Source organism: Pyricularia oryzae (genome assembly GCF_000002495.2).
Source record: "Pyricularia oryzae 70-15 unplaced genomic scaffold supercont8.8_1, whole genome shotgun sequence".
Classification (NCBI taxonomy): Eukaryota; Fungi; Ascomycota; class Sordariomycetes; order Magnaporthales; family Pyriculariaceae; genus Pyricularia; species Pyricularia oryzae.
The window spans coordinates 102,489-116,470 of record NW_003803360.1 but is presented as its reverse complement, the minus strand read 5'-3'; the positions used below and the strand labels follow the sequence as shown (position 1 = coordinate 116,470).

Sequence of the window (13,982 nt, the reverse complement as noted above, 5' to 3'; positions counted from 1 at the left end):
CGCTTGATGTTTGCCTAGGTACTTGGGTCTGTTGTTTGTTTGCTGCATTCTTTGCGTTACGGTTGGTGCCTTTTTTTTTTTTTTTTTACGTTGAGCCATCTCTTTGCAGCCGCTTAGGAGCGAGCCATGTTCAATAACGTAGGTCCCCTTTGTGCCTGGCCAAGCCCATTTTTTTTTTTTGCTATTTTCGGCTATCAATATTGCTTTTATCTTTTTTTTGCCGCACCCGCTGTTGCCGGCGTTGAACAAAACCGTCAGCTCTTATTTTGTTCTCCAGCACTACCTAATTGCGTTACAATGGAAATGCTTGTGTCCGGCCAGGGTAAAGATTGGCGTAGCTCGGCGCAAGGCGAAAGATGAGGAAGCAAAGGTTATAGCTGATATCCCGAAAGCTGGAGGCAAATCCAGACCTTTTTGAGACAAAGGGACAATTGAACTCTTTTCTTTTCCATCTTCCCCGCCCAGCCAATTCGCGGCTTTATGCATATTTGGTGGCATCCCGTTGGATCGTTTTTTTTTTATTATTCATCTTGGTTTAGCTGCGCTCTCTCCCTCCTTGTGGCATCCCAGTCGGTAGAAAAGCCAGCCCACGCCCAAAAAAACCCTCCCCAAGAAATCGCAAAAGTGTCACGACCAATGACGAGTCCCCCAAATTGCTTGGCGAACTGCATCGAGCCCCCCTGTTAAATGTCAAACAGGGACAGCTCAGATTTGGATTGGGGTGGCGGGGCTGTAGTCAGCCACACACGCACGCAATGCAGGACAGACAGGTTTGCTAGTCTCTTTTCTTTGCCTAGCGAGCTCTGTCTTGCGTCTATTAGGTGTTTTGACACAAAATGACCAGTCTACGTTGCCGGGAGTGAAAATGCATACGTACTACCTACCTGCCCTACTCGCAAACAAAGCTAGACCCAGTACTTTTTGTTATTCTTGTTCTTTCACATGCAGTGAAGCCTCAGAATGGTGGGAAAACAAAGTTGGTCTATGGCCCGGGTGGGGGTCCCGTCGTGCACAGCTCGTCCAAGAACAAAGCGACCAAACCGCACAGGTGCTGGGCCGCTGTGGAGATGAATAAGTAACCATGCATCATTGTTGAGATCGATGGGAATTGTACGGTAGTACCTAAATGGCAGAGTACGTGGTAGTATTGGGTAGATGTATACCGTATGCGGTTGTAAAAAGGGCTAAGAACATGTACCCTCCCCCCACAGTCAAGGTGAAAGCAGTCAGTCAATCAATCAATCAACAATAAACTTCGATGTTAGTTGCGAGACAGCAAACCCGTCCCATCTATCGGATCATCCATCCGAGGCAGAAAGCACACGGAAAAGAGGGAGCCCGACCTCAGTAGCCAAGGCTTCGGCATTACTTGGTATTGGTAACCTTTTTGTTGCTATTTTTCTCTCCGTCTTTCTCCTTCTGCTCCCTAGTATTCTCTCTGCCCGAGTGGCAAGAGTGGGCCTGGAAATTCCAAACGACGTGTCTAAAATACAGCTGCACCGCATTTGATGTACATGATGGGCTTATCATTCCAACGCCTTTCGCAACGGCAGAGTCAGACCATTGCAGAAGTTATTTGAGCACAGCTGAGCTCAACGCTTGCAAAGAGACACAGTCAAGTTCCGCTGGTATCCTTGGAGCGGGTCCAAGCAAAAAGGCTGAATGGAGTTGGTGGGTGGCTCGTGCGTTGGCGTAGATTGGCTCGGTTGCTTGACACCTCAGGGGCAAGCATCTCGGGAAAGTCTGTGAGCAGAGGCAATAGAATAGGGCCATGATCTGGCTTTTCACTCCTCGCCGTACGTCAGAGTTCGAAAATTGATGAAATTCTTGCCTATGTAGGCAGGTAGGCAACACAGCCTAAAATTCCAACCGACCTCCCATCAAAAGACGGTGGTCGGCAGTCGATTGAGTTTGGAGCGTGGGAAGACGAATCTGGAATTGGTTTTCACAGCGCAAAGCAAAGCCCTCCCTGTCAACGGAACAGGCCCACATTTTCCTGACCCTGGTCCCTACTCCTTTGGCTTGGCACGTCCAGCAACCCAACCCGTCCGCCCCAGAGGCAGGAGATTCACAGTGTGGGACGCCGGTCCTGTCCACTCACTGTTCGAGAAACCGAACGGTCCAGAGGTGGCTGCATGCTCCGCCTCTCCCGACATTAACCCTCCTCCACCCATTTTCCTTTCCTCGATCGCTGCAGACAGCACCCCCTCTCCCTCACCAGTCACCAAACCCAGAGGCGCCGACTTCTCGACAATTCCTCAGGGTGTCCACATTGCACCACCTGGACGGCCAACAACAGCGTTCGACCTCAGACGATACGACCAGCTGCTTCCCGATCAGAGCAGTCTACTCTTTCGACCGCCAACCCTGCGCCTGTCGAAATCCCAAAGAGGGCTGAAGCCAACCCTAGGAACCTGAGGATTGGTATTGGTCACGGACAAACCCGACGTCGCCGGATTGTACTGCACAGAAAGTTGTCTTGTGCCTGACCTGGACGACTTTCCACCGACTTCCACACGCCGCCGTTGCTGTCCTTAGCCGACGACGACAAAGGGAGAAAGCAGCATTGTCTTTGACTTGAACGCGGACACCTGGCACTGCTATTCATCAGCAACTCAACAGCACTGTCAGGCTGAAAAGAGGCGACCCGAACACCTGTGACAGTTCACGACTCGACTCCAACATATCTCCTTCAATTCATTCATTTCGATCAATTCTCGCCCGTCAAGCCTCCTTGTCCTGGCACGATATCGAAACAGTTGAACGACCTGTTCTTAACCTACGCCAAGCATCACGAACACTTCAATTCACAGTCGCTCCTTGACAATATTACCACCTTGAAACCCATCACGATAACGAAACTGGACGCTTAGCTTGAGCTGCCGTCTCCCGCATTTTACTCGCTGCGTATTGTGTACCTGATCAGCTCCACTTGCGAACCGACTCTATTCTTGGACCCCCTTTTTACTCTTCAACCTCAAATGTCCAACGTTGCTTGATAGACACCAGCTCTATACCAACATCGAAGGCGACATTTGCTGACGACCCGGTGCGGTTTCTCCTATGCCATCATACGGCTCGCTGCATTCTCCATCCCTGCGCAAAATGGAACACTCAAGAGGACAGTACGGAGGTGGTAGGAAAGGCATGAGCTTGGGGAACGTCATTGGTGACCCTTTTGCATTGGCGACGATATCAATTGCCGGCGTAAGTCTACCTGCAGCCCTGACAGGCTTTTATGACTTTGCTCGAACTTTGTACTGGCAAATACTGACTTCATCCATCTGTCAATAGCTCGCATGGCTCATTGCTTTCATCGCATCCATTGTGGCCCAGATCCAGACAACCCAGGGTTTCCCGACCTACACATGGTGGACAGTCGTTTTCTACTTCTTCTTGATTCCGGGTGTCTTCGTTGTCGTTGCCTCGGACACCATCCAGACTTATCATGTTGCGCTTGTCGGTTACATGGCCTGCGGTCTGGTCCTGACGACTTCGTCTGTCAACGGACTGGTTTACTCGACAAACGGCGCTAAGGAAGCTGCTGCGGCTGGTTTCATCCTATTGTCCATGGTCACGGTAAGTTGCCTTGTCACGTCATAATTTTTGGAGCAACAAATACTGATCGTCGCGAACACCTCCACAGATCGTCTGGATCTTTTACTTCGGATCCGCGCCCTCGGCCATGCCCCGCGCCTACCTGGACTCGTTCGCCTTGAGCAAGGAGTCAACGAGCAACAACCGTCAGACCATGACCGGCGGTGGCTACGGCATCGGCCGCCCTGAGACCTCAACATCGGTCCAGCCGCCACAGATGTACACGTCGGCGCAACTGAACGGCTTCGAGAACCCCTCGCCTGTCAATGGCATGCGCAACTCTGGTGCACCACCAAGCGGCTTCCCAACAACACCCGGCCCAGCAAGCGGCCTGCCCAAGACGACCACGCCACCCGCGGGCGGTGCGGCGGATGCGGAGATAGTACCCCCGACCGAGTACCCGTACCGCGCCAAGGCCATCTACACGTACGAGGCCAACCCCGACGACGCTAATGAAATCAGCTTCTCGAAGCACGAGATATTGGAGGTCAGCGACGTCAGCGGGAGGTGGTGGCAAGCGAGGAAAGAGACTGGTGAAACTGGTATTGCGCCAAGTAACTACCTTATTTTGCTATGAGGCGGTCGCTGCACTCGCTTCCTGCAGTTTGATTTTATCACACTATCGAATGTGATGGAGTCCCTACAAACCTTCTCCGCCCTTATCCACCTAAATCACCAACATTTAATCCGAATTTGATGACGAATGACGATACCTTCGGGGCATTCCATTTGCATTGGCCCCCGTCCACTCGCTTCTTTGATTCGACGAGCCGAGAATGGCGGACTGAACGAAGCTCAGGATCACCACATGGTATCCTTATTGACACTCTACGAGTCCACCATACTTGGTTCATTGTGCACCACAACTGCTGTTATCACATGACGTGCTGCAAGTGGTTTCCTACTTTAACCTTCTACATCGTCCCTGGGAATGCATACGGCGTTTGGTTCAGCTTCTAGTCACGCACCTCGACTTTCTGGGGTTTATTACTGCAGCATGGCTTTGATCGCGCAGCCACACATGAACATATAGCGCTTTTCATGGCCCTTTTTAAAAAAAAACTTTGGGGAGTTGGAATTTCCTGGACCCCCAGGTTTACTCTTGATAGGATATCGGGTAGTTGCTACATCCCCCCAGAGCATGTAAAGTTTATACATGTGGACCTGCGCGGGTCGAAAAAAGGATGGCAAAAAAGCACCGACTCTCTTCTTTGGTATCTTTTGTCCAAGGAACATATTTTTTTGATGTTCTTGGACCTTGCTTGCTGGGATAGATGTCACGGCTTCGTCCGGTTGTTTTCTTTTTTCCGCTCGGTTTGGGATCTTGTCTCGTTCTCTTTCTCGATCTCTTTTTTTGACTCAGTTATGTTACTTGCTTATTCCATTCTTATACTCCTGTCACAATATTTTTTGATCAAAATCCCCCTTTTTTTCTCTTTTGTCTAAACTATTCTTTTCTTGATTCTCACAAACGCGATCTCTTTTGTTGTTATTTTTATCCGTTAAATAAGTCATGGAATGAAATATGCCCATAACGTGAACATTTTGCGTTGCTCCATCCCTTTTTGAGTGAACATGATGAACTCGGTGAAGTATCCTGCCACTGGTGTTGGTAGGTATCGGCGGGATATACACTTTTCTTGAGGGCTGGACAATGACAAAGGGCTGAGGTTGCGCCCCTTCTTTGAATGCAGTGGCAAGTATATATTCGAGGCTCTGTAAAACAAGTCCCGGCCTCAAGACGACAAGTCCGGGAGTTCAAGGAGCATGAGGTGTGAAAGCGATGTACGTACCGTGGTAGGATTGTTTGAGCGACTACTTCACCGTTGTCGGCCGGAACATGGCTGACATTATCTGGATTGCTCTTGGATTGAGAAAAAGTTGTCCACTTGTAATATTATGACAGGTGCATCAAATGGGCATGAAAACGCAGCCTCCCAAGTCACCTAGAGTGGACATAACCTGTTACGCAAGCCTTGCATTGGTTCCCGGTGCGCGAGAACTTGATCACGATGAACGGGCTGTGAAGCGTGAGCAGGTGAGTTTCGATCCTTGCAAGGGCTACTGTCTCCGGCACTGCTGCTTGCATGTATGGGCACCGGAAATCGGAGAATTGAGAAGACAAAGAAATAGGTGGTGGTCGAGGACGTTCTTTGAGAGCTCTCTGGCAAAGGCATAGCAAGCTGACACGAAGAATAACAATGGGCTGGAGGTCAAAGAATAAGTACGCTAGACAATGAAGGGTTACCCATTATCTTTACACATAAGTACAACCGCCCAGTTCGATGGCACCCTGAGAGCGCTCATGACAAGCTTTACCCTCCGAAGTGTTTGCATTAAAAATTCGAACTTTTGGCTGTATAGACTAACTTCAAACCCCAGAAACAAAAGCACTGCTCACCACGAAGATGTGCCACTACGAAGACCCAGACCTCCTGACCTGTCAGTCCTGCCGCACCCCCTACTCCGATCCTTCCAAGTGGGAGCTCATCACCTACTGCGCCGCTTTCCTCGCCGGCCCTTACGTCCTCCTCCGCTGCAGCGAAGAGCCGACTTTCCCCGGCCAGTCCTTTGGAGTGACCCCGCAAGGCGATCTGTGCAGACGGTGCACCATAATATTCAAGGCCAGAGGAGCTGACAGGGACCATAACAGCAGTAGCAGCAGCACCAATAGCGAACCCACGTCCGACCCTAACCCAACAGCCACCGCAGACGGCTCAAAGACCCCACTGTCACGCAATCAAGAGCGCCTGGAGCGGCTCACGCGCATGAGGACCGCGCGCATGTCGCGGTGGACGGCGCACGGCATGCCTGACGCGCACGCGGGTCGGCCGGTCAACGCCGAGGGAAACCAGGGGGAGGAGTCGGAGTGCGTGCCGCACAGCTGCCCGTTTGGGAGCAAGTGTCGGTATGGGTGCGCGTCGATGCAGGAGAGGTTGGCGAGGCAGCAGATGGAGAATATGCTGCGGCGGCGCCGGCCGGACGATATGGTCAATGGAGTTACAAGTGGTGGTGGTGGTGGTGACGGGGACGGGAACGACGCGGATGAGGTGCCGCCGGTGCCGCGCTGCCCGTTTACGCACTATTGCCCGATGCAGTGCATGGGCATGTATTTGCGCAAATTCGAGTGATGCTATGGGCAATGGGAGATCTTGTACCAATACTTGATCATAATAGTATCCCACATGGCTGAGAATGGGTAAAGGAGCTGTCGAGGCTCTCTTTGGTCCTGTGAGAGCGCGTTCGCTCTCGCGTAGACATATCCATGGTGGTCTATAGTATCAATGTATATAGGACTGGGCGTTTCATTTAGCCTAATTCTCCCCCCGGAGACCTTTATAATTTGCGAAAGCAGTGTCATGTGCTCCAGAAGAAAACGAAAAAAAAGGCTCCATCCCGTGATCCGCTTTATTATTAGTTGTTTGCATAGTATTCGTGCCCAGTCCAATTTAAATCCTCGAGATTGACATTGACAAGGGAGACTCGCTGTGCGCGCTGCCCAGTTATACGTGTCCCCGAAAGCCGCCCTTCCGAAAGAAGCGAGGGGCGGCATTTCCGCCAAAAGTCAAGAAGCAACTCGAATGCGTGCACGAGGGTGTTTCGGAACAAACGCGACAACCCAACTGGAGAATAAAATTACCGCAGGCACCGAGGTGTGTTGCGATCCCCCTGGATGCCACAAAAGAATAAAGTCCCTTCTTTCCTCCAAGTCTTCGTGTTTCGGAAGGAGAGAGAGGGTTGGAAGATAAAAAAAGGGCCATTTTTGCCGACCAGAGACAAAGAGATCGCCAAGGGTATAACAAAGGGCGGTGCTGAACTGCCCTGATCAAGAGACAAGGGGGAAAAAGAGACCTGGCGCGCTTCACCGTCATGTAAACGACGAAGAATACTTTGTACACCATCACAGGACCCCCGAAAGCAGACGAGAATGCGCTCCTTTGACGGCTGGCCGGGTACATGAACCAACTGGACTCGTCAAAATCTACAACAAAAAGGATCTTTTATCGTCAGCAAACTATACAATCTCATCCAGTTATTAGCAACTGAGGTTTCAGCAACCCCATCCAAGACGCGCATTTCCAAAAAAAAGACTACTCCGTCAAACAAAACTACTCCCGAAAATGTGCGCCTACGACACCATCCTCTACAAGTGCGACTTTTGCGGCGAGGTCTACCGCGAAGAGCACAGCCTCCTCCAGCAGTGCGGGCGACTTGCCCAGGAGGAGGAGCAGTCGTCTTCGTCGTCCCAGGAGCCCGAAGAGGTCAGCAGCAACAGCTATTTTGAGTCCAACTGCCCCAGCAAGAAGCACCACGGCAAGCACACGTCCCTGACGGGTCACTGTGGCTCCCGCAGCTGCAAGGAGCAGTACAATTCATTTCACTATTGAGAAGCGCTGGATGCGCGAGTTAATAGAAAGCGAGCCTGGGGCTTGTTTTTTTCTGTTTTGAGTCCTGGATTGCTAAAGATAGGTAAGTTTAAAGGGTGATTTGGGTCCTTCGGGCGTCTGGATGTCGCCGTCGTGGACTTGTTGGTACTTGATAGAAAATGTTTAAACTATCTTGTGAGTCAATGCATTGCTTGCCTGCGACAGGTGCCTCGTTTTTATTTTGCCGAGTTTCATCTATTGACATGAGAGTTGCTAACAAATTTCATCAGCGACTGCTGCGCATGAATAAAAGAGAGTAACGGACACAGGCACGCCATTGACCTGACCAGCGCTCCGCGGGCTTGTTGCAATGGACAAGCAGAAGTGTTGCCCTCCCAGGGTTAGGATCGCCAGCCCCGGCAGTCGGCTGGCTCCACTACCCGGGTTCCCACGTCCAATGTAATTTGGATGGGATCTTCAAAGTAACCCAACGCAAACGATGAACGACTTACCCCGCACCTCGATGCCACTCCACTGGCATCCAAGACGCGACGTCAGAACAAAGTTCGAGTTCTAGCGCGTCAAAACAACGACCACGGCCAGCCCTCGACCAAAGAAGCAAGTCTGCGAAAGGACTGACCTCCACCAACACAGCAGCGCATCCCCAAAATGTCAGGATATCCATCTACATCGCAGACGCTCCAAACGTATGGCGACTGCGTCTCGTCTCTGCGCACCTCGCTCTCCTTCCTCGAGTCGTCCGTTCAAACCCTGGACTCGGGCGTCGCCGACTTTCCACGATTGTGCAACGTGCTCAAGACTGTCCGCGTACGAAACCACCTCCCTTCTAGCGATTGAGTCTACAGCCAATTTTGCGCAAGCAGCTGACATTTGAAACACTACAATCGAAAACAGCACTACGAACTCATCCCCGCAACCACCCTCTCCGCCGCCGAGGCTTCCCTCCGCTCCGAGATCGGCCCCTTTGTGTCGCTGCTCCTCGACCGCGCAGACGGACACCTGGACAGGCAGGCGCGGCGGATCGAGACGCTCAAGGCCCGCGCGGAGCTCCAGGCGGGTCGGCTGAGCTCGTCGTCGCGGCCTGGGGGCGAGGACGAAGCCGCCGCGCGGAGGAAGCCGTCGGGTAGCAAGGCAGGGTCTGCAGCGGGGCGGAGGAAGCTGCAGGGCGGCGCGGCGCTCAGGGCCAAGATGGTCACGCAGCGCAAGGAGGCGCTCCAGTACGCCGTCGACAGGCTCGAGAGGGAGGTGGCGCAGAAGGAGAAGGAGTTGAGGTTGAGGCTTGGTGAGTGAGCGCGGGGTTGCTCGTGAGAAGGACGACGGAAACCAGAGGAGAATGGAGTTGCGAAGACACAGGGACGATCCGAGTTCTCCGGTGACGCCCACAAGCAGGGGAAGATCAACATACGCATCAGTCTTGGCGCATACCGGGCTAGAGAAGAAGACTGCAGCTCGGCCGGGCCAAGCCTCATCATGGGATGCTTGAGGACTGGTGGGAACTCTAGGCAGGATCACCACCCGCCATCAGAAACGGATATGTTTCTTACGCTGCCATTCGCGCACCTCAACCCCGAGAACTTTTCCGATACGGCCAGACTCGCCGGTCTTGGTTCATCTCTTGAGGGCTCGTATATCGCAGCCAAACAGTCAAGCTTACGTTTGAGATGGTGGTGAGATGGTTGACAAACTGCAGGCATGCGATGCTGCTCCTTACATTGCTGATCATCATCGGGCGTCGATCGCCTCAAGAACCATGTTCTTGGGTAAACACGAACATATGCGCATGTTCACATCTTTTCCAGATTGGCAACGCCTGCACCTGGGCAGAAGTCTAGGTGGATCTGGCACTGGGGAAGGCTTAGGTCCAAAGTCAGAGCAGGAAGCCCAACCTTTGCCACACTAAAGAGATGTTGAGCTTAGAGAGGGCAAAAATCCCAGTTATTAATAGCAAAATGCCACCAAATTTGAGACTACGGGCAGAAGTTTTTCCCCTTTTCAAAGATAACAACGATAATACTGTGGCCAAAAATAGCACGACCGATTCCGACTTGGTACCTAGTTAATCCGCTGATTTGGTCCCGCCACCGGCCTAGAGTCTTGAGATGAACTCATCAATCTGGGTAGCTTACCGTGCCCATAGCGTGTCCGTAGACTGTATGTAGAATTCTTTCCGTCGAGCTACGAGTAGCCGTTGGTACATCATGGCAGAGTTAGCCGACAGCATCATTTTGTTGGGTGGACTTTCCCAATGACGAACACGACACGCGCGCATATATACATGGGACTCAAAAAGCACAGGCTAGGAAATATGTAGTGCACTTGTCACTTCGAGCAGGGCATACACATCAAACCACTAATCTAGAAGTGTAAGAAATGTGGAGGAGAAGGGAATAAAATAATATGTGTGATGTAAGGGAAATATGCTCTGCTATTTGCGCAGTTGTTGTTGGTATAAGATGAAAACAAGAAGAAGGAAAAACCCAAAAAGCCAGCCATAACGCTATTTCTCCAAAACGCCACGCAATGCAAAACCAAAAGACTAAAATTGCAAAGAAAGGACAATAATCAAGTCAAAGAAAAAGACACCCAAGTCATGGGTCTCCAAAACAACACAGTTCCCCCCAAATCACCCCATAACAGGCGCATTAGGCACGTCGTCGCTGGGCTTGTAGTCCGGCTTGTCCTTGCAGAACAGGTCCCACTTTGCGCAGACGCCGTTCTTGATGCCGCAGTCCGAGACGTCCGGGTCCGCGGGGATGAGCCTCCTGTTCCCGGGCGAGTCGGCGTCGACGACCTGGCAGTAGGGCTTCATCATGCCGCAGGTCATGCTGGCGCCGTCGCCGAGCTTGGCGCACAGCCAAGGGGTGATGCCGACGCCCTTGCTCTTGTCGCTGCTGGCGCCGATGCTGATGCCCCAGCGCTTGGCCAGGTGCGGCTCGTCGTCGGCAAAGGACCGCGTCTCCGGGACGACGTTTATGGTGGAGCGTCGGTCGAGGTAGCCGACGGATTGGAGCTCGTCGTACAGGGACCGCGGGACGACGTACGTTGTCACCGCGCCTGGAGCTGCTAAGGAGGTGGCGGATAGGGAGAGGAGGAGATATGCGGCTTGCGTGAGCTGCATGTTTGGAGAATGCCGGTGGGGACTGGCGAGTTGGCTATTAAAAAGTAGGTATGGTATCTAGTATGCAGATGTTTATGTGTTGGTAGCTGATTTCGAGCTGATGCTGATAATGCTAAAGCAAACAGCCACGATTCGATTGTTTGCTCACTGCAGATCATTGATATATCAATCTGTCAGTGGGAATGGTGTAAGCAGTTTCATCAGGCCTAGTGCCTTTAGACCAGCCAAGGTCTCCTACCTCGCAAGGCATCAGCAGCGCAGTAATCCGACACTAAAATTGTAAGCCACAGTTCCAAAACCACCAAAAGCATCCCAAGCGCATTATAAACCTCGTGCGAATTATCTTCCGGCCGGCCATGGATGCGGCCGTCGTCGGTGTTGTCGTCTTACTGTGCGACGCCAACTGGAGGGTGGCTATGGTAGGCTGCTCCCCTGTAGGGACCATGCTTGGCACCCCTAAAATAGCCGCTGTCCAGTGAGATGAGGCAGGGGGTATGACGCTGAGCCACACTGGCGCTTAGCGCCTGAACCAGCGATTTAAGCTTAAATTTGTATTAAGTGCCGCTTTGCCGTGAAACTGGAAATATTCCTTGCTCAAAACTATCTAAACTTTGTGTGATGACAAGCTAGTGCGCTCGCTTGTACGCCTGAAATGATTGATCATCCTCTGGGTGAGTTTGTGAGTGCACAAGACTCGCTATAGAAGGAGATGCTTATCTTTTGGCTTATGCTATTTGGAGAGGAGCGCCCATCAGCCTGATAGGTGATGATTATGGTAGAGCCGGCAAAACAAGCAGAAAAAGCAGACAAAGTAGGGTAGCAAATGTGAAACTTTTAGAGCAGTTCACAGGGCCCGAAAAATTATTGGAAACACGTATATTTAAAAGAAACAAACACAAAAGTAATCCACCCCATGGCGCTTGCCGTCAACGCCGTCGAATGCAGTAAACTGTATGAGCTAGAGACAAAAGGGAACAAAAGAATGTTCGTATATAAAAAGCAGAATGACTTTTCTTACATCCTCATCCTAGAATAGCTGATTCTGTTGCCCTTCTACGAGAACGGGTTTAGTTTACCCGCCAAGCCCGCCACCACACTCCCGGCCTTCTTTGCTCCTCCCTTGATGGTGTCCATGATACCACCGCTGGACTCGGGCGGGGGTGGAGGCGGAGCAGCTGTCGGCTTAGACTCCGGGCTGGCGGGCTTGTCTGTGGGTGGGGGAGTTGGCTTAGTCTCGGGCTTGTCGGTGCCGTCTGTGGCGCCATCCGGAACAGTCTGCGAGCCCGGAGATGGGGCAACGGCGGTAGCGTTGGCGGCAGGCGCACCGCCGAGGCCGGCTGGGTCTGCAACAGGGGCAGGGATAGGGGCAGGGGCAGTGGCGTCGAGAGGAGGGGTGCTTTCCGGCGCTGCCCCGGCGCCGGCCGGGTCCGCGGCGGGAGGAGTGGCAGGGACAGTGGCTGGAGCGGATGCATTGAGAGGGGGAGTGCTGCCAGGCGTTTCCCCGGCGCCGGCTGGGGTCGGGACAGGAGCAGTTCCATCGACAAGAGGAGCGACGTCAGGCGGTACACCCATGCCGGCCGGGTCCGTGACGGGAGCCGTTGCATCGACGAGAGGGGTGACAACGGGCGGCGCTCCCACGCCTGCCTGAGCCGCAGGGCTGCCGCCCGGAAGACCAAGCGAAGGATCAGCTTGAATCGCCCCAGGAGCTGTTTGTCCTCCGACTTGCTGAGTGTTCGGGACTGGCAGGGAAGTATCGGTCAGAGCCCCTGGGACATCGACGAGTTGCTGTTGCCCCATCGACTCTGGTGTCACATCTGCGATGGAAATCTCGCGAGTTTGCAGAGGCAAGGCGGTGGCCATGGATGCCAGAGGGAGCATGACAACTGCCGTGCGTAGGGTGATCATGATGACTTGTTCTTGGGCTAAGAAATGTACCTAGTGTGTGTTGATGAGGGTCTGATGCAAAAGTGTCTGGCAGGGTGGGTTTTTGTTTCTCTCGTATCCAGATAACTCAATGCTCCAACACCCATTCAAGAAAGTGCCGGGACGACTACACTTGCAGCTAACGTCTTTATAAAAACGTAGGATCTTACCAAGCGCGCTGCCTGGCAATGTTCTGACAGTACCACGATTTCTGGGCAACATGGCGGAGCGGCTGTGTCTTACTGCGCTCCCCCACAAATTCGGCTGCTGTCATCCCTTTTCTCCTGTCAGCGTCGCCTGGGCGGCTGCAAAGATGAATATCCTTGATCCTGCCATACGCGGATCTGTTTCTGGATGGAGAAAAGGTCAACGCTGCAAGGAAGTCTGTCCATCATCGCTGACTACTGCTTTCCTCGAAGACCTTGGATTGCGCATCTCAAATGGAAAGGACCGGTAAAAGCTGGTGGTCAATTGGGTAGAGTGGAAAGAGAAAGAAAGATCGGTTCGTGCCTGCGCTGCAAGATCATCTTCGTCAGCGGGCTGGCCCCACCTAGGACACTAATGAGCCCACTTTAAAGACGGCACTCGAGCAGGTTTTCGCACCTTTTCCGTCACCTTCGCGCGTCTAAACTCGTTCACCTTGGCATCGATGTTTACGACAGAATTGATCCCTTACTACGAGATCGACCTCCGATAATATCGGCATTAGTGATGCCTGACATCGGATGCAATGTTTCCTCATGTTGGATGGACCGCAATCGCTCGCAGCTCGCTTCACCAGAGTCCAGAACCGTCACCGGGCCAGGTTTGTCATGGAGCGACTGACGCCATCTTGTGCCGCTCGGGCTAGTCGCCGTCAGACCGGAGTTCTGTGACGACGCGGAAGTTCTTCTATCTGTCAAATGCATTCGAATTCAGTTCCAATCCTGAGTATACTGGTTTGTTGAAATTTACTG

General features: G+C 52.5%; 6 protein-coding genes across 6 annotated transcripts; 4 read left to right on the top strand and 2 right to left on the bottom strand.

Annotated features, from left to right (window-relative positions):
* Positions 1 to 2,142: 2,142 nt before the first annotated feature.
* On the top strand, positions 2,143 to 5,155 carry MGG_09125 (osmosensor protein). The gene is made up of 3 exons (XM_016990454.1): positions 2,143 to 3,207; positions 3,295 to 3,579; positions 3,647 to 5,155. The coding sequence occupies exons 1-3, from the start codon at positions 3,064 to 3,066 to the stop codon at positions 4,172 to 4,174; spliced, it is 957 nt and encodes a 318-aa protein (XP_016845977.1). The 5' UTR covers positions 2,143 to 3,063; the 3' UTR covers positions 4,175 to 5,155.
* A 357-nt stretch (positions 5,156 to 5,512) lies between these two features.
* MGG_09126 (uncharacterized protein) lies at positions 5,513 to 6,728 on the top strand (the record flags this gene model as incomplete). The annotated part of the gene is made up of 2 exons (XM_016990455.1): positions 5,513 to 5,635; positions 6,006 to 6,728. The coding sequence occupies 2 exons, from the start codon at positions 5,513 to 5,515 to the stop codon at positions 6,726 to 6,728; spliced, it is 846 nt and encodes a 281-aa protein (XP_016845976.1).
* A 441-nt stretch (positions 6,729 to 7,169) lies between these two features.
* MGG_18110 (uncharacterized protein) lies at positions 7,170 to 7,985 on the top strand (the record flags this gene model as incomplete). Its single annotated transcript, XM_016990570.1, has 1 exon — positions 7,170 to 7,985. Exon 1 carries the CDS (start codon positions 7,719 to 7,721, stop codon positions 7,983 to 7,985), a length of 267 nt encoding a protein of 88 aa, XP_016845975.1. The 5' UTR covers positions 7,170 to 7,718.
* Positions 7,986 to 8,633: 648 nt separating this feature from the next.
* Positions 8,634 to 9,275, top strand: MGG_09127 (uncharacterized protein; the record flags this gene model as incomplete). The annotated part of the gene is made up of 2 exons (XM_016990456.1): positions 8,634 to 8,792; positions 8,880 to 9,275. 2 exons carry the CDS (start codon positions 8,634 to 8,636, stop codon positions 9,273 to 9,275), a joined length of 555 nt encoding a protein of 184 aa, XP_016845974.1.
* Positions 9,276 to 10,597: 1,322 nt separating this feature from the next.
* MGG_09128 (uncharacterized protein) lies at positions 10,598 to 11,136 on the bottom strand. The gene has a single exon (XM_016990457.1). It carries the CDS (start codon positions 11,101 to 11,103, stop codon positions 10,609 to 10,611), a length of 495 nt encoding a protein of 164 aa, XP_016845973.1. The 5' UTR covers positions 11,104 to 11,136; the 3' UTR covers positions 10,598 to 10,608.
* Positions 11,137 to 11,813: 677 nt separating this feature from the next.
* On the bottom strand, positions 11,814 to 13,490 carry MGG_12506 (uncharacterized protein). Its single transcript, XM_016990538.1, has one exon. The coding sequence runs from the start codon at positions 13,006 to 13,008 to the stop codon at positions 12,157 to 12,159; it is 852 nt and encodes a 283-aa protein (XP_016845972.1). The 5' UTR covers positions 13,009 to 13,490; the 3' UTR covers positions 11,814 to 12,156.
* Between the last annotated feature and the right edge of the window lie 492 nt (positions 13,491 to 13,982).

Coding starts and splice junctions, on each gene's coding strand:
- MGG_12506 (XM_016990538.1), bottom strand. CDS start 13,008: ATGATCACCCTACGCACGGCAGTTGTCATGCTCCCTCTGGCATCCATG.
- MGG_09125 (XM_016990454.1), top strand. CDS start 3,064: ATGCCATCATACGGCTCGCTGCATTCTCCATCCCTGCGCAAAATGGAA. Junction 3,208..3,294: donor CGACGATATCAATTGCCGGC/GTAAGTCTACCT, acceptor ATCTGTCAATAG/CTCGCATGGCTCATTGCTTT. Junction 3,580..3,646: donor TCCTATTGTCCATGGTCACG/GTAAGTTGCCTT, acceptor ACACCTCCACAG/ATCGTCTGGATCTTTTACTT.
- MGG_09128 (XM_016990457.1), bottom strand. CDS start 11,103: ATGCAGCTCACGCAAGCCGCATATCTCCTCCTCTCCCTATCCGCCACC.